The 24,366-nt window shown below is 44.2% G+C and overlaps 2 protein-coding genes across 2 annotated transcripts in view; both read right to left on the reverse strand.

Moving 5' to 3' along the window:
* Window positions 1-1,168: 1,168 nt before the first annotated feature.
* LOC127234206 (protein diaphanous homolog 1-like) lies at window positions 1,169-17,292 on the reverse strand. Its single transcript, XM_051201042.1, has 9 exons — window positions 17,148-17,292; window positions 13,720-13,814; window positions 13,337-13,438; window positions 12,856-13,095; window positions 12,615-12,744; window positions 10,802-11,655; window positions 10,556-10,691; window positions 8,744-8,830; window positions 1,169-3,054 (listed from the first exon to the last, which is right to left on the reverse strand). Exons 2-6 carry the CDS (start codon window positions 13,789-13,791, stop codon window positions 11,507-11,509), a joined length of 693 nt encoding a protein of 230 aa, XP_051056999.1. The 5' UTR covers window positions 13,792-13,814; window positions 17,148-17,292; the 3' UTR covers window positions 1,169-3,054; window positions 8,744-8,830; window positions 10,556-10,691; window positions 10,802-11,506.
* LOC127234275 (protein diaphanous homolog 1) overlaps window positions 17,140-24,366 on the reverse strand; it is a 73,376-nt gene continuing 66,149 nt past the window's right edge. The window contains exon 18 of the mRNA XM_051201168.1: window positions 17,140-17,246. Coding sequence (XP_051057125.1) covers window positions 17,140-17,246 — 107 coding nt within the window. The remainder of the gene's footprint in view (window positions 17,247-24,366) is intronic.

Here is a 24,366-nt window from a genome sequence, read left to right on the forward strand (position 1 = left end):
TCTTGAGCCTCAGTTTGTCTGCCCGGACAATGCCTACCCATTCTTTTTACGCAGCAAAGCCTAATAGGAGGGAGGGTTCATCCCTGTCTTGATGGAGTCAAAGGAACTGCAGAAGCTGGCCCTGAAACCCAGTCCCCACCTCCCTATTCTCCGCGGCTTCTATCCACCCCCACCCCTCCTGCTTCCAACACTGCTAATCCGACTCCCCGGTTGTTGTAGCTCCGGGAATCGGGAGGATTGCCACAGAGAACGACCAAAACAGACCCACGGGTTTTCAGGAGGGTCAGCGAGGGCATGTCCATCGAAAGAGCCCGAAGAGTATTTTCTAGGCTTCCTCCTTTGGAATCTGGTTACCAGTTTTGCCACCGCCTGGTCTGTTGCCATGGAAACCAAACCTTCCAGGCGACTTTGACTATGCGTGGGAGAAGGGTGGTGGTGTGTTTGAGGTTGCTGAGAGCGGGGTTTTCTCAGAGCCCGGTGTTGGGGAGGGTGGGGTGCTGGGTGCCTGGGTTCTATTCCAGGTAAGGCAGCAGACGGCAGGGCGACGAGCAGCTGTGGCTAGTCCCCTAATTGGTGTGTGGGACCTAAAAGCTGAGATGAAGTGTTTAGAGGCAGGTAGCCACCCCCACACTTCCGGCCACTGCCACATGAGGGTGGCAGCTGGGCAGGCCCATGGGCTATTTAAAAGGCTTTTATTTCTAGTAAAGGGCTGTCCAAGGGCTCGCCCTGCCTATCATTGGTCTGCTCACTGTAAGGTCTTTGTCCGGCAAGCATAGCTTAGTGGCAAGTCCTCTAGTGTCTGGCCTGGATGGAGCCTCTGATCCAGGTTGGGCAGACTCAGGGTCCCAGTCTCAGGGCTGAGTTGCTCTAACTTGGTGAGGATGGAAGACATAGGTACTGGTCAGAAAACTGTGGCACCTAGAGGTGCTGGGAAAGTGGGGAGTTGGACATTAGGGTAGAAATCAGGGCACCAATCCAAAGGGTCACAGTGTGGCACGAAGCTGGAACAGAGGAAGACAGCCCTGAAAGGGGGCCCTGGCCTACAGAACCACATGCATTCACTGTGCCCAAGCTCATGCCTGCCAGAATGCTTAGCTTTTAACTCATCTGTCAGGTCACCAACAGTGGGAAGTCACTGAAGAGTTTCACAAAGGAGACTGGAGGAAGGTCTGTTTCAATGCTTTATTGACAGTTGGAAACAAAACCCATCAAACTGGAGGTGATGACATCCCAGAAGCCCAAGAGGCAAGGGGTTCCCATTTTGTCCCCTCTACTTAAAAAAACTTTTTTAATTAAATGCATTTTAGCAAAAGTGATTAAAAAAGAAAAGGGTCAAAACCCCAGATGTCAGCTTGCAAGGAGGTGGCTCAGGGAAGAACTGGACCCTGCATCAGTCTCACAGGAAATAGCCCTGGAGCTGCCACTGCTCCTTCAGACACAAGCTCTAGCAGCCCAAACCGCCTTCCTGGCCACGAGGGCCCCTGTACTGGCTGCCCCTAGCATTTCCTAAACCCTCCATGCTCTGGCAACTCTAAATCTGTGTCAAGCCTGGACAGTACCATTCCTTCTCTGTAGCCTCAGAGGGGAAGCTGAAAGGGGCTAAGGACAAAAAAGTGACCCTAAGCCAGAGAATCTGAGCTTCCTGAGGTTTGGGCCACCCAGTCTGACTCATTGCTGGGTGGGTGGGGGGCCCTGTGCCCACTTCTCAGCGTCCACTTAACAACTGCACGTTTGGCTTGATAATTTAATACATTCATGAAAACACAGGATTGGAGTTCTTGCTACCCTATGGTGTGGCCCAGCCCAACAAGAGAAATTCTCTTGCCCCAGAACTGATGCTAGGGAAGGGTCTGCCCTGACCGCAGGGTTTAGTCTTGAAGGATGGGGCTAACACCCAGGCCATATTCAGGACTGACCCCAGGAATGCTTGAACCTACCATCAAAGTTTCTTTTATTATGGAAGGGGAACGGGACCAAGTTATTTTTCTTAAAAAATTTTTTTTCATATAAAAATAGATCCATTTGCAAAACAATTTCTTAGCCAGGAGGCTCCACCTCCCATTTCCTTGGATGGAGGGGGTGAGGTGTTGGGATGGTCACACTACAGCCCACACTCCAAATGAGATGCACCAAAGCTCCAGGGAAGGCATGGGGTAGGGGGGGCTCAGTTGCAGGGTGGAGGGAGGGCTGGTGCAGAGAGTCCAGGGAGGCAAGGGCATAAAGCATGGCAGCGGGCAGGGGGCGGGCCCCACACTGTCACTATGCCCTACTATCTGCCTATGGCTCAGACCTGGGCCACAGTGGAATGAGGAGAGTGGTTGAGACCTTTGCCTGGGAGACTTTCCCAGGAAAGTGGGGTAAGGGTGGGATTTGCTTCTTGCTTTTGCAGAAGCAGCTCCCAATGCCACAGCACTAGTAATAAATAACTGCCAGGAGGAAAAGCAGAGGTGACAGCAGTAAAAGGATCTAGCCCAAAGGTTCTTAAGTCCCATGCTATTCTCAGGGCTAGAGAAACCACAAAAGAAAAGCACAAATCCAGCAAGATTGACCTAGGGGAAGGCCCACTAGAAAGGGGGGCTAAGAAAGCAGGCTGGGTTTTGTCTGAGACCAGGACCTCTGGATAACATGGAGGAGACAGGGTTAAGGCAGCAAACATGGACCCTGCTTTGGTAATACCACAGCCAGGGGTGGCTGGGCTGGGCTCAGGCCACCCCTACACTGCCCTTCCCTTCTGGCCTCCAGGCAGCTGAAGCTGTATGTGATGTTCAGAGAGCAGCAGGCCAGACAGAAAGACAGGGTCAGGTGGTGGAGTGGCCACTGCATGACCATTTAGGCACATGCTGCAGGTAGACAGTCTGGGCTTCACTTAGGAGCAGCAATGGCCACAGAGCCCAGCTTAGCTTGCACGACCAACCAGCTCCTTGGCTTCCTCAAGGATTGTGGAGACTCCTTCACTTTTCTTGGGCACCTTAGCAGGACCAGCAGCCATGGCATCATCCTTGGTCAGCTCCGAGGCTAGCAGAGATGTGACTGCACACCCAGCTTTCCTGTTGACTGCAAGAGAAGACATGAGACCCTATCCACAGAAGGCCTACTTTCTAATCTCTTTACAACTTTACATCAGGTGTTCAGCCAGAAGCCATGCAATTGTGCCTGCCTTGTCTGGTTCAGAGGTCTTTTCAGAAAGTAGAGACTCAACGTAAAATATACCTCTTGGTACAAGTATGAAGGTTTGGATACAGCTAGACAGAACAGGACTTGAGGAGCTGGAGAGACGGCCCAGCAATTAAGAACTCTGCTGTTCTTGCAGGACAGTTGCCTGTATGGCAACTTCAGTTCCAGGGGACCCAATGCCCTTCTCTGGCCTTCATAGGCACCAGGCATGCATGGGATACATATACTTAAATTTATGCAAACACTCATATACATAAAAATAAAAATAATATTTTTTAAAAACCTGGTTTAAGTGTTAAGCTATGTCATGTAACAAGACAAACAGTACTCAAAGTCCACTTTTCTCACTCAGGTTGGTTGGAATTAAATATGTTGAAGCTTAGTACATATATTATTTTTTTTTAGGCCACTCCATAGAAAGCTTGTGGATGAAACTATAAGGCAAGAGGCAGCTTTTAATTGGCTTGTGAGGGTTCTTGCAGAAGTCCAGCCACTTACTGTTATCACACGCACACCACACTCCCATGCGTTTCTCCAACAACCAAGGTCCACATGCCTGGCTCTTTCCCACCTCTTCAAGGTTTAATACATATGTGTGCATGCACACACTGCAGGGTAAAATGATAAAATGTATGCCAGAAAAGGTCAAGGATGACCAAGAGGGAAATGCTAGAAAGAAATTGCAGCCCAAGTCTCTCCTGCTCATTTATAAATCCATACTTGGGACCCCAGTATCCTCAACAGGAAGACAGCTTCTTGGGACCATGCCCATCATCACATGACAACCACCTAGTTCTGTGCCATTTTAAGCAGTCTATATAGACTGCATAAATACTGAGCAACCTGGGGCTTTAACAGTCAAACATAAAATGCTATATGTCAATTCCTGTGAATGTCCAGCTTAGGAAAAATCCAGAGATAGAAGGTAGAATAACAGGAAAAGATGGCATGGTGTTTCAAACCTGCAATCCCAGTACTGGGGAGGCTGAGTCAAGAAGAATCTTAAGTGAAGGCCTGCATACGTAAAAGACTAGTCTCAGCTATGAGACCCTGTCTCAAAATATCTAAATAAGCAACTACAGATAGGGCAACAAGTATCCCTTGCTGGTAAGATGGCTTAGCAAGTACAGGTGCCTGACTCCAAGCATGGTATCAAGCCATAGCTGTGTGTATGCATGCACATACACACATTTTAAATAAACAAAAAGTTTATCAGTACCTGGAACAACAACAACAAAAAGTCAATACCAGGGACTGGTTCAAGCTAACAAGAGAAAGGAGGGTTTGCTTTGATTTGAACACCACAGCTTGAACATGCACCAAAACATTGTTAGATACTCCATTAAAATATGCACAATTTTTATGCATAAGTTAAAAAGTAATTCCTAGTGGATTTGGGGTTTCTTACGGAGATGAAAAAATATTCTGAACTATAACAATGGTGAAAGCTGTAGTCTTTAGTCTTTTGGTAGTCTCAAAACTATATCCGAGAATGGTGACCAAAAAAAAAAAGCTGAGTATGTGGGTAGGGTATGGTAGCCTACACCTTTAGTCTCAACACTATAGAGTCTGAAGCAGGCAGATCTCTAAGTTCTGGGCCAACCTAGTCTACATAGAGAGTTCTAGAAAAGCCAGGGCTACATGGTGAGACCACCTAAAAAAATATCCACAAACCCTTCCTGAGACCTAGGGAAAGCTGGAGTGGAGAAAGCTGTGACTAATCTTGAAAGAACCATTGGCAAGCACATCACTCCCTAATGAAGGCTGCAGGACTGGGCCATGAGCAGGAAGAGTCCAGAGGGGCCGCAAACAAGGTGTCTGCTGTGGATCAGCGAAAAGCTTTAGGTAGGTGGGAGCCAAACCAGGTAAGAGAGCCCAAGCCTTGTCCAGGACTGGCAGTCCCAGGGCAGAGCCAACCCAAAGCTACTGTTTACACACACAGAGGCTGCCCACAGGTCAGGCAGGGAGCACACAATCTGCCCACAGATTACCAACTTAGAGGTCTCCTCCTCCTCCTCCCAAGGACACAAAGGGTTGTCTACCAAGAGGAGAAAGAAGAGTAAAAATCCTGCTGACAGCATATGGGGGGTATCTAGGTGCAGATCACAGGTGTGAGTATGTGTAAGAGACCCACACCCTAGGGGCTTTACCAAGTTAGATGTTGGATTGTGGAAACAAACCATTGCCCCAGTAACTGATATATGAGGATGTGTGTATGCTTTTCCTACTTTCCTTTTTAGTCTCTCATATGTGCTGCTTTTCCACTCGTTTCTGAAGTACTCAATTCTCCAGGATGCCACGGTCATGCCCAGAAAAATGGTGGTTCAGTATCTCTTCACTGCAACTATGTATGTGTATGTGTACCCGTGTGCACGTCCCTCTAACTGTAGTGAGTGAATGAACCGAAGCAATTGCTGACTCTAGACTCTGTGAATACCTGCCCTGGAGCAACATAGAAGAGTTCCAGGGCAGCAAACCCTAAGCTGTTGCTTTCTGTGACTGCTCCCTCTAAGATTCCCTGTTGTACCTAATCCAACAGTTTCAGGATATTTCTATACTTACTAGACTTTTGATTCATTACATACGTCCTAAGATCCAGGGGAATATGGCAGATGGAGAAAACAGAACAATTTCCTCTTTAAGCCTTGAAAGTGGGGTAGATTAAAGATGGACACAAAGTGATCCAAGGTTAAGAATAAGAAAGCTCCTGTTCCAACTGGCGAAAGGAACCAAGGGAACCCCAAAGTCCCAGCTTCTGATCTAGTTCCAATCAGAAAAATTGACTTCCTCCCTCTATAAGACTACCGAGTCCTTACAGTAGCCACACAGCCAGGTCAGTGTTTGACTCTGCAGGACCTGGGACAATTGCCATCTAGGAGAATAGGCCCACAGCTTTGGGTGTAGAGGTAGAGTTTGAGAAAATGGTCAAAGCTAGAATAGCAGAAGATAGGGTAAACAAGATAAACATATAAGTAAAAACCTGCCAAGTAATACTAAGAGCACAGCTTGATTAGAAAAAGTTTAATGATTCAGGAAAAAATCCTAGACACAGCTATGAACTACTGCTAAAAAGGAAGTGTTCTTGTTAATAGGCTTCCTCAGGGAAGAGGAAACTAGGACAGATGGGGCAGTCATTATCATCCTAATAACTCATCATTGTCTGAAACCATCCTAATTATACCTCTTGTCCTATTTTTACAAAACTAGGGAGAGTGGTGATACAGGAACACTCTTTCCAGACATGGGGGTCATCAGAAAATCTCCCCAGTACAATTTTACCACCCCAAGAACTCTCTTTGTAATATCCTATGTCAGAGTTTTCTGGTCTAAATAGAGGTCGCTGTCATTTCCTGTCTAATAATGCAGGCTTAGTAGGAAGAGCCCTGGACTTGATTCCACAAAAGCAGGATATTGTTCTGGCTTTATTATTAGGCTTGAAATCATTATTTATTTATTTATTTATTTATTGGGACAGGGTTTCTCTGTGTAGCCCTGGCTGTCCTGGAACTGGCTCTGTAGATCAGGCTGGCCTTGAACTCGGAGATCCACCTGGGATTAAATCATGTTAACTCCTACCTATGAGCAGGGTGGATACTACTCAATAGAAGGGTCTTTAGTCTTCTCAAGGCTCTAACACAGACCTCCGTTAGCATAAGTGGAACTTATGGTAGCCTAGGAGATGGCAGAGGGAAGACTCCCAGAGAGAGATTTTTTTTCTTTGACTGTCATTTAGTATGTAAGTGAACTGTACAATTCAGGCTTGGAGATAGAGTCCAGTCATTAAAACCACAAGCTGACTCAATCACAGCTGGAAATAGCAGCTATAATACAATCACAAGGATTCTTCCCCTTGACACTCAAACCATTGTTCTCCCACACCCTGCAAACCTTAGCGATTTACATGTTACTTTTAATGAACCAGCCTGATAGTAACTCTCCTCTCCCAACTCCTCAATGGGTCTTTGTATACAGATCATTCCTTCATGTCTCTAGAGAGGGAAGATTTTAACATTCCTGGAGGCTCTAGGGAAAAATCTAGTGTCTTTGAATAGACACAGCTGCCTCTGGGAATGGAAAAGACTGAGGCAGATAAGTCTGACAGTTTTCTGGTTCTTTGGCTCCCAGCACTTGGTCATGATTAGCAGCTCTCAACCTGTACGTCTTAACCCATTTGGGGGTCACATGTCAAACATCCTGTGTCTCCTGCTACTTACAATTTTAGGGTTGAGGTCACCATAACATGAGGAACCATGTTAAAGGCTCACAACATTAGGAAGGTTGAGAGCCACTGGTCATGAGGACAGTCAAGAGGCAGCCAAAGAATAGTTCAAGCTGGGTCCAGCAGCACTGGAGGGAGCCTGTGGCCCTAGGGCCTTATACTCTGAGAATGGAGCCTTCAAAAATCCGGTCTTTTTCTTTGAAGAAAGATCCTAACTCTTTGGCAAGCCACTCTGATGCTGCTTTCTGTTAGGCCTGATGTGAGGCCACACCCTTTAGATGAAGCAGAAGTACCCAAGTATCTTAGAGAGTCTCCCAGATGTTTGGTGAGCTTAGTAACCCAGATCAGAAGGAGATTATAAACTGGAGCTGACAAACTATGCAGTCCTTATTTTCAACTTCTTAATTTCGGCATTTCCTATAAGTCCCCTAGAATTGTCTTTCTAACTGGGAGACAGTACCCTGACTAACTCAGATTCTCTAATGAAAAGGTAGTTCTGACAAAATCCTCTTTTTCTTTACAAGCAAGTGCTGGTTTTGTCACTAGGAAAGCAGTAGCTAATGGGGCATCCCCAGTACAGGGAAGTCTCTGATGTCTGGCTGCTTGTACAGGAAGCATCTGGGTCTCTGGTACAATTCCTCAGGAAAAGGCTGGAAAGGGAATTCCCCACCAAAGTCTGAAGCAGGCTAGGCTTAGTTAATAGGGTCATGGAAGACAGCACAGTAAGATGCACGATACTTCTGTTGGGCAGGAAACAATGCTGTGACAACCTCTACAAAAACTCATTACCAAAGGCGTATCGTTGGCTGTACTCTCCATAAAAAGGCCTATCTGTAAATCTAGAGTTCTATGCTCTTCATTCCCACTTCCTCTCCCTTTTGAGACCCTGGACTCCGTAAACCATTCCAGCCAGGACACTGAGTTTATAAGGGCTAGTATAATCTGCATCCTTGCTAGGGTACTCCTTCCAGGTGTGTGAGGCACTACAGGCCCCAGAGATACCACTGTATCCTGCCATCTCTCTATAGCAGGTTCCAAGTGAAACTCATATAAATGAGTCTACAGAGCTCCAGCAGAGGGGTGAGGGTGGGGGTGCGCACAGGCTTTAACTCAGCACAAAGATGCTTCTGCTGTAGCTCTTACACCCATCACATCTAGGCCTCCACAGAGTCCTAGTGAGAACTTCCTAATATGGGAGGAAGACACTAGATAATCCATTCTTAGTGCACGAAAATGGGAAGGTTCTAAACCCTGCAACATCATTAACACCACTTTGGTCTTCAGCCCCACCACTAGCATGACCAGGAGGAAAGACTCCAACACCCAATTGGGTTCCATTTATTTACTTACCTTGGCGTGGCCCTCTCTTTCGTCTGAATGCTGCCCCTGACTGCAGAGCTTCTAGAAGACTGTCCATCACTCCTGTCTCATCTCCCTCTGTCATGAACAAAGACAGAGGTGTAAATTCTTCAGCCAGACCAGAACAGCAAATATCAAGCTGCACACGAAATACATGGCTGCTGCATGGCTTTCCCTCCCTCACACTTGCTGACAGTCCAAAACAGACAAGAAAGGCTCAACCTCTCAATTCTCACAGACTCATTTACTTTACTTGTGTTTTGTTTAAAAATGCCCGAAAACTCACTGTCTGTTAGTGCAAGCCCTGATGTATTCATTGCAATGTCATCCTACCCACGCTAATCAGGACCAGCACACCGGACTGTAACTCCTTGCACCAGTTATAAACCAAAGGCAGCTATACCAAGGAAAGTGACTATGCCTGTAATCCCAGTACTTGGGAAGTGGAAGCAGGAAGTGGGATGTGCAGTCTGGGGCTAACCTGGGCTACGTAGGAAGAATTGTATATGTGTGGGCAGGGAGGGGTGAGAAACAATTATTGAAATTGTTATCAGTCCCAGTGTTTCCTGTTTGCATGAAATACTGAAGGCTTAGGCTTCAGAGGAGGGCTAAGGAAGAGAGCCCACTCGTCAAGACTGTATTTCATATAACTACTGTTTACAGTGGTTGCATCTTCCTAAAGACAGCTCTGCATGTAAAGGCTGAAAGCAGCCTGGCTGGAATGCAAAGAGTTAATGTAGAATCCCATTCTAGCCAGGCTCAGTTTCCATGGCAACAGCTCAGGATAGTGAAATCTGAAACTGAAATCCCAAGGAGCTGGTTGGCTACTCTCTAAAGGCTAGGGCTCATTACTGCCAGCGCCACCTGCTGTCTGCACATCACCAATGCAGCTGACCTACATTCAATTTCATTTGCTTGGCCCAGGCAATCAGGATAGGGTAAGGTCCATTACGCCACCTGCTGGCTGGGCTATAGCCCTTATCCCAAATGCTATTTGGGACTCCACCTTGCTCACATTATATCCTACACAATACAGAAGGGGGAAAGCCCTGGAGGCCCAGGGATAACAGGGAGGGAAGTGATGCATGGAAGGATGCTGGGTACGAATTTTAAGTGTTACGGGAACAAAGTTGTGGGCTTAAATACAAATGAGGTAAGGTCAAGAAAATACTCTGGTTTCTGGGCTCAAACCTTGTTAGTCTCTACTGTTTGTGCTCAGTAAATTTTAAAAACTTGTCAACCTCAAGAACCCCTCACTTGAGAGGCTCACAGCCCTTCAGAGCAGGGCAGGGCCATGTGCTACATATGCTGTATTTACTGTATTTCCACTGCCCACAGGAGTAGTGGGGGCAGGGAATTCTCCACAGGAAAAAAGCAGAGACAGGAAACAGAGGGCCAGTAATTGAGACCATATGCTCAAACAAAGACATGTTTCTGCTGGAGAAAGAGAGTGGCTAGATTTTCACCCCCTTCTCAAATATGCATACAGCAGGCTAAGAGGTAACACAGTACTGGTGAAAACCAGAGAAAAGAGAGCTACCACAAGAAGGGGGGGGGGGGAGTCAGGTGAACCCCAAAGCAGCAGGAATGAGAACAGGTCAGGGGACATTTTGGACAGGCTGAGGAAAGAGTAGGTGTGACAGCAATTCCCAAATCACAAGGCCGATGAGACAAAGTCCAAGAACCAGCAAAGGACAGGAAAAGTACACGTTAAAATCCAGCACCACTTGCCAGGAGCTAGCTACATTTAGGCCCCAGCTGTCCCGAGCAGCAGAGAAGCCTGATGCCCCCTTCACACCCCACCTGCATTCATGTCTATGAGCTGCTCTCGCTTCTGCTGTTTCTCCAGTCGCTCCTTTTCCGCCTTCTCCTTGGCTAGCTTTGCTCTCCGCATCTTTTCTTCTGTTTCCCGGCGCTTCTGATTCTCCTTGACTGCTTGCTGAAGCACAGATGGGGGGTTGTGTGTGTGGTGTGGATATGATGGCACATGTAAACCCACCAATAACCATTAGGAATCCCATGAAAAATTAGCAGTTCACCCTTGCTCACCAAAAACATATTCCTAAAATTGTGCAGATCCATAAAGAATTCTTCCACAGACAACTTTTTAGGGTCAAAGATGAAGTAGTCACCTAGCTCCTTATATAGAGTCTCCATGTTGGAGTGCATCATCCGTAACTTGTTATACTGTTCCTGTGCATCTTTTACAAAACTGTGCGGCCAGGGAGTAAAGGACCATGACCAAGAAGCACACCCAGGTCAGAGAACCACTCAAAGATGAAGAATGGGCTGTGCAGCAACCACCATAGAGTACTGCTCACGACAGAACAGAAGCACTCTAATTATCCAGAGTGACAAATCACAAACTACGGCTAACCTATACATTAGGAGCTGCACAGACTACTATAGACACGAGACTGAGATGTATGCAGATAAAGCTCCATGATGCAGTTTCGGTATAAAACAAACAGTGAGGTATCAATCAGAAAGTGGCAGCGAAAGGGCGTGTCTGTGACAGCAACGGGGCACAGAGTAGGGACTTGGGGGCTTTTAGTGAAGATGGGTATGTTTATAACAGGAATGGGACACACAGTAGGCACTCAGGGATTTGTCGTTCATCTGTAAGGTTTGCTTTCCCTCCTACAGCAAGTTTAAAAATTGTGTATTTAGTGGAAAAAAACAATTCAAAGGTGAAAACTGAATATTGCCATCATCTATTCTACTCCCCAGGGAAGATTTTTCCCTTCCCAGGGATTAAGTCCTCCAAAGAAAGGATATAGTCATTTTCTCAACAAACTTGTCCTTTTCATCTGTGGCAGCTGGGAAATTCTGAACATCACGTTCCACATCGGCGATCTGTTTCTTCATCTGATCTAAGTTCTTCTGCAAGTTCTCAGCAGAAACTACAGGAGAGAAACAGAAGACCTTACTAACCATCGAGAGCTCCCCTTCTTCCCTGCTATGCTCCTCTAGCCTACACATGCTCCTCTTTCTGATTCACATCATGGTTTTGATCTTTGCAGCAAAAGCATGATTATCTGCTAATTGAACTTCTGACCGTCATACACTGTACAATACTAACCGAAGCAGACTTCATATCATATAAAAAAGAACCCATAGATCCCCTGAGACCTTGGTCTCATGTATTTCAGGTAAGAGGGTTTCAGAAGTAGGAGATATGGGTAGGAACCCAGAAACAGGGTAGAGATCTGCCCCATTTCAACCTGGTGCTCTGTCTACTTCCCAACAATGAGGCCCAGGGCTTGTTAATCCAGTCTGTCTTTCAGAATGACAAAAGCTGTGGACCTAGACTGAAAGCACCTACCTTTCCAGCATTCATGTTCGTGTGTGCAAGCATGGAGTGTGCATGCCTATGAATGTAGTATTCCAAGAAAGGAAAAAGAGCACTTCCACTTGTACACAAGCTGTCTTCAACTTCACATTCTTCCCTGAATCTTAGACCTCTCCTTTGTTCTCACTTAAAATGGTCTGAACTGAAAATGATTTACATCTACAAGTGTCCTATTTCTTTCCCCACGGAGAAACTTTTAGGGCTTAGGACTACCTTTTTAAGAAAAATTTTCAAATTACATTTATTTGAGTGTGTGTGTGTGTGTGTGTGTGTGTGTGTGTGTGAGAGAGAGAGAGAGAGAGAGAGAGAGAGAGAGAGAGAGAGAGAGAGAGAGAGAGAGAGAGAGAGTATTTAGGTCAGATGTCTACTTGTGAGAGCTGGTTTTCTTCTTCCACTATGTTGGTCCCAGGGACTGAATTCAGGTTGGAAGGCTTGGCAGCAAGCACCTTACTCACTGAGCCATTTTGCTGGCCCAGAAGCACTTTCTAGCTTTGCCCTACACTGCCTTACCTCGGCTGGCTTTCTCTACATGGGCAAGCTCATCAGGAAACTTGAGGACATCAGGGTAGTCATTCTCACATAACTCAGCCAGAAAATGCAACAAAGTCATCTTCTGATCTGCAGACTTGGTGTCTCGGAGCTTGGGGTGAGAGGAGAAACTGTTAGTCCTGACTTGTCCCAAATGAGCTTAAGCCAATACTGGGCTCAAGGTAGCCTTCCCTCTGTCCTACTGTCTATCCCCATGGTTCACCTTACAGAGGAAGCTGATATTAAAGCCAAAAGCCCCAGCATTCCTGGAGCCAGCATTCATGTAGTTTCCAACAAGCAGTGTGATCTCCAGAAGACTGGAGAAGCTCTCACTCTTACGAAGTTCCTCACATGCAGCAGTGACAGACACAATCTCTGGCTTGATATTCTCAACTTGCTCACTGAATTGTAGCTTGAAGAGAATGGCATTGAGGCGAGGCCGAAGACGGGGCACTGTGCCCATCTAGTGAGGAAGGAACAAGTTCCATTATGGAGCTAATGGAGAGAGATGTCAAAAGATAAAGGCTGAGCCTCCTCTGGGAGACTGGTACTCCAGAGAAAAGGGATGGGGTGGGGGTAGGCAGAGAAACTGATTAACGTAAAAGGTTCAAAACAGATCAGAGGCAAGGAGCAAGTGACCAGGCTGGTCTCCAGAGGGAAGGGAATAAGGGAGTTGGAAAAGAGCTGTTACAGGCCTCACTCACCACCACTCCAAACTGCTCTGACTCAGCCAGATCATCATACTCGTCCTTCAGTTCAGAAAGCATTTTTAACTGCTCTGGTTCTGGCATCTGTTTAATGAGGTTCTGGAAAAGAGAGCAAATGCTGCATGTGGGGTGAGCTGAAAGCCCGAGCATCACAACTCCGCCCAGTGCTAATGAAGGAAGCATGGGGGGGGGGGCAGCTTGAAAGATGGAGATTCCTGCATCTGCAGGGGTACCCTGCCCACTGGGGACACAGCAGCTTTTTCAGCCAGCATTTTCAGTCAAAACTGCTGGAAGGAGCTCCTGCTCATCAAGCGAGTAGGTGAGGCTGCTGTACAGCTGTGCAGAGGAGCCAGCTCTAGCAGAACCTCTTTGTTGCTTACCTGGATCATAGATTCAGTGAGGACAGCCTCATTCACCTCCAGGATAACACTCTTAATCTCTTGATAAGGCATGCGGAAGGAACCCAGAAAGATTGCTGCCAGAGAACGAGATAGAAAGACAGGTTATTCTTATCTTTTTCCCTATTCCAAGCCATCCTGAAAGCCACTCAGCCTAGGTAGTTGAAGTCAGAACCCGAGTCCAGTGTTCCAGCTTCTGCTGTCACCCATTCCCACACAAAAGCCACACCATGGCACACTTACATATATCAAATAAAGTCCATAAAAGCAGCTCTTTCTCTTGACTACCCACCCCGGCTTCTCTATCTGACCCTATGTAGCCCTGGCTGTCCTGGGAACTCGCTCTGTAGAGCAGCTTGTCCTCCAACAGACATCTGCCTCCTGAGTGGTGGGATTAAAGGTGTGTGTCACCATACCCAGCCCTTAAGGAAACCCTAACATCCTTTTCCTTCGGCATACAGTCAAGTCTAGTGTAAAAATCTTTGACTCAATGATCCCTTCTATTACCAACATCTGTTTCCTTTATGGCAATCTGAAAATACAGTAATCTTTTTCCCCCCCCACTATTAGAACTTTCATCCATTATATCCTCACAAAGCCAATGAAAAGGCAGCAATCAGTGGGTGCATGCTTTAAAAGGTCCTATCTTGTCACCCCTGACTCAAATCTACTAGCCACTCTGTTCTTGGTGAGCTTGCCTCATTCAGTGTATTGGTTTCCACCTTCACTCAAGTGTCACTGTCCTTCATCTCCTCAACCACCAAGTCCCAGGAATTCTGTCTTTCTAGTCTGTGCCTTGCCTTTTCATCCCTATTACCTTAGTCTTAGGTCCTGATCATCTCATTAGTTTAAAATAGCTCATCTTCTTTCCTACTCTTCTCCTACTCAGAAACTGAGCCTGAAAAATCACTTGCCAAAGCAATCTTCCCCAAGACAAAAAATTAAAATCTCCTCAGTAACTTCTGCAGTTCTGACTTACCAAGCCTTCTCATGTACATGGGCTCCTTAAGTGAGCTAGTCCTTCCCTTCACTTAACTCCTTCTAGACAGGTCTTCAATCCATTTTAAACAGCACCTTCTTGAGAACACTCTCGGTCTCTTCTTCAACACTCGCTGTGTGCTGTGGAAGCCTTCTTGCTAGTGCTTGCCTAGGTATTCTAGCACACCCTTATGGCAGTAGTCACCTTCAGTCATTGCTTTGTTTTCCTGACTCCACCAGACACATAAGTCAAGAGGACAGAGACTGTCTGACTTGGCTTTGTATTTTTAGGATGAAACAGACACTTCTGCCTCCTAGACTGTTCTACTCTAGAACAATCTAATTTTGTGCTCTCCTCTAATTCTGAGGAAATGAAACAGGGCCTGGGATGCTAGGCTAATGCTCCACTGCTAATGATACCCCTAACCCCTCAATTCCTTGTTTTTCTTTCCTTCCATTTTGCAGAGGGAACATAGATTTATTAAGGAAAAGTGAGAGAGAACTCACAGGAGTGGAAGGGGTCATGAAGGAGAAATAATGACCCTGATTCCTTTCTAACCCTTTCCCATTCCATTGAGAACAATAATGTACTACATTATTAACCTTTCTTCTGTTGTTTTATAAAGTAACAATTACTCATGCTTTATGTTCCAAGACACACTTTTAGGAACAAAAATTAACATTACTTCAGTCTCTATAAAAAGAGGCACGCCTTTAATCCCAGCACTCAGGAGGCAGAGGCAAGTGTATCTCTGAGTTTGAGGTCATCCTGTCTACAGAGCGAGTTCCTGAACAGCCAGGCTACACAGAGAAATCCTTTCTCAAAAAACCAAACCAAACCAACATCCCCCTCCAAAAAAAAAAAAAAAAAAAAAAAAAAAGACACCACACACAGACTTTCATTTAGCAATACCTTTGAATATTAATCTAAGGTTATATGGTCAAGCATAACATAAAAATTATGCTTGCTCTGAAGCATATACTACAATTGGAATGATCAGCATGGTCCTGTGCGAGAAGGACATGCACATTTATGGAGCATTACTTAATTCTTAGTGTGAAATTTTTGTTTGCTTTTTTTGCTTTTTGAAACAGGGTCTCTCTGTGTAGCACTGGCTGTCTTGGAGCTAGCTCTGTAGATCTGGCTGGCCTTGAACTCACAGACATCCATCTGTCTCTGCCTCCTGGAGCAAAGATTTACTGTCTTACTATATCATTCTGAACGTACCTATGGGTATGTGTACTAGTTAGTTTGGGTGATTTTGGACAAGGCATAACATTTGAACTTTTAGCTTTCTCATGTGGAAAAATAAAGATAGTAACTGTAAGATTATGAATGAGCTTATGGAATATATACTCTTTCATTTATACAACACATGACTAGCATGTACTTAATAAAGCCTGGTCACATGCCAGGTCAAGTATTTGTTGACCAAAAAATGAGTATTGTATTACTCTGCATAAAAGAGGTAAGATTAGCCCGGGGGTGGGGGTGGTGGTTGTGACGCATGCTTTTAATCCCAGCCCTCAGGAGGCAGAGGCAGGTGGGACCAGACTGGTCTACAGAGCTAGCTAGTTCCAGGACAGCCTCCAAAGCCACAGAGAACCCTGCCTTGAAAAGCAAAAAACAAACAACAAAAAAGAGATGCAGATTGCTAGCTGAAATGAACAACAAGGGTAACACTGATCCTAACCACAAATCAGGCAGTAACTATATCAACTTGTGTAACAAGTGAACATGTGGAAGGCTCTTTAATCTGAAATTTTTTCACTAATTGGAGTTCTCAGTCCAGGTGGCAAGTCAGAACAGAAGAAATATGGTACCAAATGCTTAACTTCCTGGTGTTACTGATCCTACTCTGACAAATACAAGATTTATCTCACTTATGCTAAATGTAAATAATTTTAGTTTAACTGAAGCCACAACAAACAGCAGCCACATTCCTTCTCAGAAAGCAGAAGGAAATGCACTGAGGCTGAAATCCTGAGGAAGACTTCCTGCTGATATAAGGAAAAGTAAGACTTTGAAAGAAGTGTGGCAGACTGGTGGTGTTCACCTATAACCCCCACCGCTCAGAGGCTGAAGGATGAGGGCTGTCAGTTCAAGGACAGCCAAGCTATGTACCAAGATCACATCTCAACCACTCCCCAACCCTTAGTAAAAGAAAATAAGTAAGGAAACTCTGAGGTTAAAACCGACACCTACATCTTCTCAGCTCTATAACTACCCTGCTGTGCTACTGAAGGACCCGATGAGATTCTGAAGCCTCACCATGCACTGCCTGGCACAGAGCAGGAATTTAATAGGAGGTTTCATATGGAGGGAGGAATTTAATAGGAGGTTTCACATGGAGGGAACTTAGATTCAGAGAAATCACATGCTTACAGCAAGACCTTCGCAATATCAGACGCTGGGTCACAAGATTACTCACAGAGATTCTGGGCTGTCTTTGAGTCCAACACTTTCAGCTCTTTTACTTTTTTCTTCTGTACAGATTTCTTTTCTTCCCCACCTTCTTGATCCTTCTTGGCTAGTGAGGGAAATTAGAAAAACACCATTAAGGATAAACCACCTTTGTACATTACTGAATTACAACTGTGCTGACAGAATGGCCTTCACTTCCTCCCTGTCTCTCTATTATATTCCTTCAAAGCTAATCTCGTTAGCCAGTCTTCTATAGCTAAATGCCCCCACAAGAATATCTGCTTTTCATTTCTTCAACAGTCATCAGTAAAACTTTCCTCCTTAAATAGAATCTACCTACAGGGAACAGCTAACTCTCTGTGAAGAGCCAAGAGTAAATATTTTAGGTATTGTAAGCCATATGATCCGTCTCAACTTTAAAAAGTTAATTTTATTTTCTGTGTACCAGTGTCTACCTACCAGTGTACGTCTGTCTGTACACCATGTGGAGGCCAGAAAAGGGTGTCAGATCGTTTGGAACTGGAGTTATAGACAGTTTGTGAGCTGCTGTATGGGTGCTGGGAATCAAAACCAGGTCCTCTGAAAGAGCAGCCAGTGCTCTTAGCTGCTGAGCCATCCCTCCTGCTTCCCACCCCATCTCAATTCTTCAGTCCTACTACTGTAGCATAAATATAGCCATATGCCAGCACATAAATAAAAGGCATGGCCATGCTCTAATAAAACTTCATTCATTCAAAAACATTCTGTGACATAGCTTACTGACCCCTAAACTAAGAGTCTCCTACAGTTACTCTTATGCCTACTAAAAAGCTTCATTATCTTTCAGAGTCCATCTTGAACATGGCTTTCCCTATAAAAATGGTTTTAGTTTCTCCAACTGCTTATGACCTCTTTTAATCACTGTTGAATCTGAATAAAAAGAAGTGTAATAAACTCCTTCCATACTCCTCTTCACTACTCAAGCAGCATATTCAGCCCTCCCCACAAGTCTTCCTCAATAGATGTACCCACCCCCTGCTTTGATAAACTAATCCTTGCTCTATTTGTGATCTGTCCCTTAATCAATATTTTTTTCAATGTTTCATAACATATATGTATCATCCTGATTTTTTTTTTTTTTTAAGCCTGTGCTCCTTTAAGTGTGGATGTTTTCTCATTTCAAATTCTCATCTCAATTTTGAGCTTCAAGGACAAAGGAAAAATATTTCATCACCATTTCTTCAACAGTTAACTATAGCAAAATTCACTAAAAATGATCAGCACTAGCTCTTGAGGCAGGCTGAGCAGTGCTCAGGAAAGGAAAAAAGGAGTGTACTGGGCAGACATAACTGAATAGTACTGTCATTATTGGAGAAAATAGGGACTGTACTGGGCACACATAACTATAGTGCTGTCAGCTTCTTAGCTGACAGCAACAGCACTGAAAGTCGAGGCTAACAAAATCAACTGCTTCTGAGGAGAGGAATGGAATACTTGAGCACAAGAGTGGGAAAATACTTCTGAACCTAATTTCCTTTTTTGGTTGTTCTTGAGACAAGATTTTACTAAACAGCTTTGGCTGACCCAGAACCTTTACTCTGTGGATCTGACTGGCCTCAAATTTTCAATAATCATCCTACTTCTGCCTTCCAAGTAGTGTGATTACAGACACATACACTAATGCCTAGGTATAACATAAGCCATTTTTATAACATTTGATAGTTAGACCACATATAAAATATTTGATAAAATAAAACCAAAATAATAACCAAGTTATATGACAAAAGGTACACAAAACTATTAAAAAGTCATCCTTGGGCTGATTATGTAAGTTGATAAAGAGTACTATGCCGCAGGAAAAAATTTCACTTATCCCTTTGACCTAGGAGTTCCACTTTAAGAAATGAAACTGTTAAATACATGAAGAATCATTACTTCAGCAATGAATTACTGAGACCTTAATTTGTGGAGGGTTATGTTGGGCAATGGAAATAAGACAAATTAAAAAAATAAATACAAAAATATGATTCATTTCAATAAAGTGAAACAGACTATGCCTTCCAGCAGATGAGATATTATGTTACATGACAGTAAGTGTTGTGAAAAGAAAATCAAGTAGGGAAGAGAATCAGAGACTAGGCAGGGAGATGGATTAAAACCTTAGGTGGGTGGTTGGGGAATGGCTGGCTGAAAAGATCACATTTGAGTAAAGACCATTAGAAGGTAGGGGAATGAGCCTGTGTCAGCTAATCAACAAAAATCTAAGCTGCTGGGCATGTTTGTAAGGGAATTTCTCCACACCTCCCACTCTTCATTTTTTTTTTTTTTTTTTTGAGATATCCAGGCTGGCCTGAAACTCAACTCTATAGACTAGGCTGGTCTCAAACTCAGACATACACTTGCCTCCGCCTCCAAGTGCTGGGATTAAAGGTATGCACTACCATGCCGGGAAGGTTTAAATTTGTTTACAATTTTTTTATGTGTAGAGATCTGTGTAATTTGATATATGTACCATGTAAGTGCTAAAAGTCAACAAAATGAAGTAAGTAGTGTAAAGCTAAAATAGAGTGATCCTGTGGAAAACATCAAATGACTACAGAAATAGAAAAAATTTCATGAACAAGTGCAATATAGTTAGAGTACTAAAACCAACTCACATCAATGAACGAAGGATGGTCTAATTCAGGGATTGGTTAACTTCTGACTGAAGTACTATAGATGGTGTGCTGGCTACTTTTATGTCTCCCTGACACAAGCTGGAAGCTAGAGTCATTTGGGAAGAGGAAATCTCAGTTGAGAAAATGCTCCATCAGCTCAGTCACCCTTGTGGTGCCTTTGCTTGATTGATAACTGATGTGGAAGAGCCCAGCTCACTGTGCACAGTGCCACCCTTGGGCTGATGGTCCCGAGTGCCATGAGAAAGCAGGCTGAGCCAGACATAAGGGCAGCCAGTGTCCCTTCACGGCTTCTGCTCCAGTTCTTGCCTCCACATTCCTGCCCTGGCTGCCCTCTTACAAGCCAGAAGGTTAAATACGTCCTTTCCTCCCCAAGCAGCTTTTGGTCATGGTGTTTCGCCACATCAGCAGAAACCCTAACTAAGGCAGATGATAAATAATTTAGGTTAGCACATCTACTCAGTTCTGCTGGTAAAATATGAAAGTAGTGATCCACAATGACTATTTGAATAGATGGCTGTGATCCGAGGAAAAAAACGTTAACAAGACAAACTGGCTGCAATTGCTGATCCTTTATAAAATTGGTTCTCCACTTCAACAAAGAAAAAAGGAGGCCATGGATCAGAGAGAGATGGGGGTGAGTACATGGAAAAGTTTACAGGAAGAAAGGGAAAATGATGTGATAATATTATAACCCCTCTCCCCAACCCTTTCCAGTCATAACAAGAAATCAAGGTAGTGTGAAAGACAGTCTGGGACTGGTGAGATGGCTGCACGGGTAAAGGCACTTGCCTCCAGGGTGGAACCCACACAGTGGAGGGAGGAAATGGGAGTCTCACAAGCTGTGTTCTGGTCTCCATGCCATATACATGTGTGTGCCATGGTATACATGTGCACTCCTCTACCACACATAATCAATATTTTAAACAACAGTCTGGTTTGGTCCCAAGACATTAAAAATATTCCAATATAATGAAAACAGTCAAGTATATATAGAAAGAAATGACAACTTAAAGGAAGATAATCTAAAAATGCTGGTTTAATGTTCGGAAAACCACCCTGAACACATGGAACAGTTACTAAGAAGTAATAAATTGATCTGTCCAAAGTAAGGAGTACAGTGTGGCTCTCCTCATTAAGGTGGGAACTTGAGTGTGGATGTGAACCCAGAAATGGTAAACCAGAGGGCACACCAGGCAGTTCCAAAGCAACAGACAAGTAAGTCCTGGCATAGCTCAACCCTGAAATTTTCCAGACAGTGTTAACATCACCTGGAGTTGCTATAAATTTTTTATGTACAATATCTAGCCTTAAATCAGATTTATAAGACATGCCCCCCCAAAAAAGAACATTTATCCAAATTTGAAAGGGAAAAAAATCAATTAACATACACAATACTATCCAGCTGGCTAATGGAGCAAGTACACAAGGATTTATAGCCATACTTAGTCATTTATGTAGGCTCAAACCTTGTGCTTGTTGGTTTTTATCAACTCGACACAAACTTAGACATATCTCAACAGAGAGACGCCTTCATCAGATCACTTGTAGGCAAGTCTACAGAGCATTTTCTTGATTAATGATTGTGTCTGGCTCACTGCGGGTGGTACCACCTCTGGGTAGGTGGGTTGTATTGGGTTGTATAAGAAAGCAGGCTGAGCAAACTATGGAAGGCAAGTCACAAGGAGCAAACCAGTAAGCAGTGCTCCTCCACGGTCGCTGCTTCAGTTCATGCCTCCAGGTTCCTACCCTCAATTCCCTTCATGACAGGCTGTAGGACAACATAAAACCTTTCCTCCCTAAGGTGCTTTTTTATCACAGCAACAGAAGCCAAACTAAGACACATAAGCCCTATAAACCACCATTAGAGGGGTTGTGACAGGGCTACCACCATGAGAATTCAAGGTCAGCCAGAGGTACAAAACTGAGATTCTTTAAATAAATAAATATTTAAAAGTAAAGAAACACAAATAACTACAGGTAATGTAATATATTCAAGAAAATTGGGGTGGTAGAAAAGAAAAAAGGAAAACAGGAAAAACACACAGTAATTAGTCAAAACCAAGTTGGTGTTGAATTGGTTAGTCAACCTGACACAAACCTAGAGTCATGCAAAAGAAGGGAACATTAACTGAAGGATCATCTATTTCATCAGTCTGTGGGCATTTCCTTAATTACTGCTGTGGGAAGGTCCAGCCCACTGTGGGTGGTACCACCCCAGGCAGTTAAGAAGGCAGGCTGAGCAAGCAATGGGAGCAGTAAACAGCACTCCTCTATGGCTTTTGCTTTAGTTCCTGACCGGACTTCCCTTCATGGTGGACTCTACGCTGTAAAATGAAATAAACCCTTTGCTCCTTAAGTTGGTTTTGGTCAGTGCTTTATTTTGGCAACAGAAAGCAACTAGAGGAAGCTGGTATACTCCTTTAATCTCAGCACTCCGGAGGCAGAGGCAGGTGAATCTTGTGTTCAAGGCCAGCCTGGTCTACAAGTGAGCTCCGGAACAGCCAAAGCTACAAAGAGAAAACTCTGTCTTAAAAAATTAAAAAGAAAAGAAAGCAACTAGAGGAGAGATTAGTACCAGAAAAGTGGGATTACGTGATGGAGCTGGCCATGTTGTTTTAGGAGGACAGTGGAAGGGTCTTAGAGCCAAGGGCTGGAAAACCCACTGAGTGCTGTGAGAAATGCAGATTACAGAAACTGACTTGTGAAGTTTTGAGGGAAGAGTGGAGGCCCCTCAAGATTCTATAGTGGTCATTCCTATGCTATATTATATTAAGAATCTATGGTTTCTAGTTAGTCGGAGCTCAAGAATCAGGTGTGATTAAAAAGAAACCAGCATCAGTACAGTAAAACCTTTGCTTTACTGGGACAATTGCTGTTGGCTAGCCAGGACTGAAAAATCATCTGTGATTAAAGAGAGATCAGAATCACTGAGGTGAAATCCAGGAAGTTATTTCCTCAGGATCAACACACAGAAGCTGTGGTTCAGAGGAGACCAAGGCTGCATCTCAAACTAGCAGCTCAACTTCGCAATGTGTAAGAGTCTCCTAAGTGGCCATGATTTGGAAAGCATGAGGGATCATGAAGAGCAGCTGATGCTTAGCACTGTGAGAAGCCAGGAGAGGCATTAGTCAAGAGTGAGACTCAGAATTTGAGATACCAGGACTGTGGGTTGGGTACCAAGGACAGCAGCAGGTGTGGCATGGAGCCAGCTCGAGCCTATGAAATACACTGTGCTGTGCATGGCAGAGCTAGACAGATGAGGCTATTCAAGCCCTTTGGAGCTCAAAAAATCACAAGTGAGTCCCAGATGTCAGACACTGAGCTATTTACACCGTTAAATTTTAGTTTGGCTTTGATCTGACTAAAACTGTGCCTTGGTTCATCCTTTTTGAAATCAGTACATAAATTTATTTTACAGAAACGCATAGTTAATAGACTTTGGACTTCTAAAGATAACTTGGATTTTTAAATAGCTGGAGTTTTTACAAGACTGGAACTTTTAAAAGTTAGACTGCGTATTTTGAAAGGTTATGCCTGAATAGTGACAAGTTTGTGTGTCAGGCTGAGAAGTGGACAATTGTGCTAGTTAGTTTCTGTCACTTGACACAAATCTAGAGTTAACTGAAAAGAGGGAACCTTAATTGAGAGATTACCTCCATGAGAATTGATGCAGCTAAGTCTGTGGGAGCATTTACTGGTTAATGATTGATGTGGGAAAGACCAGCCCACCCACAATGGTCAGAAACAGCAGTGGTCAGGAATTCCTGGATGGTATACCAAACAGTAAGCCATGGACAGAAGACAGTGAGCAGCATTCTTTCATGGTCTTTGCTTCAGTCCCTGCCTTCACTTGCCTCCCTGGAGGCTGCAGGATGAAATGAACCCTTTCCTTCCCAAGCCGCTTTTGGTCATGGTGTTTACCACAGGAGTAGAGAACAAAGGAGTAGAGATCAAGTGTCATCTCAAAAATGGTGAAAATTATTATTTTTATTAAAATATAGTTAGTCAAATGTGCATACTGTCTAGGCTGCCCACTAGAAGGCCAGCAAAAAGGTAAGAGAAACATAAAGTAAATTCTGAAGTATTCCATAAGGAGGCAAGAATGAAAAAAAGGGACATGAGACAGGAAAATCACACAAAAAATAGGCAGTGACGCAGAATAGACCAGCTCCAAAGAATTACACACATCCCTATGGGAAGATGAAAGCTGACCAAACATATTAAGTACACACTTCTTACAAGAAATACTAGCAAAAAAGGAAACTGCTGCAAATAGACCAGTATCAGACAGAAATGTCTTCTCTAACTGTGAATTTTAAAACGATACAGTGCAAATCCACAAGGAAAGCAGAATAATTCTAAATTGAATGCATTAAACGAGGAGTTGGGACCTGGGAAAATGAAGCCTAAAAATTTAAAGTCTCATGCAATAGCCAACTTTATTCACAGCATCGGGCAATTAATACTCGGAGGGTTAAGAAGAATCACGTAAGTTCTCATGAGTACAAGCTGTATACAATCACACATGGCAAAAAACATGTTTTTCCATGGAGGCACATGACATTGGCA

The sequence above is a fragment of the Phodopus roborovskii genome, unplaced genomic scaffold (genome assembly GCF_943737965.1).
Source record: "Phodopus roborovskii unplaced genomic scaffold, PHOROB, whole genome shotgun sequence".
NCBI lineage: Eukaryota > Metazoa > Chordata > Mammalia > Rodentia > Cricetidae > Phodopus > Phodopus roborovskii.

Bases quoted from the DNA above. Each gene is read 5' to 3' on its own strand.
- LOC127234206 (XM_051201042.1), bottom strand. From the start codon at position 13,791: ATGCCTTATCAAGAGATTAAGAGTGTTATCCTGGAGGTGAATGAGGCT. The intron at 13,439-13,719 runs GTAAGCAACAAA...TCTCTTTTCCAG, and splicing joins TCACTGAATCTATGATCCAG to AACCTCATTAAACAGATGCC. The intron at 13,096-13,336 runs GTGAGTGAGGCC...CTTCCTCACTAG, and splicing joins CAGAGCAGTTTGGAGTGGTG to ATGGGCACAGTGCCCCGTCT.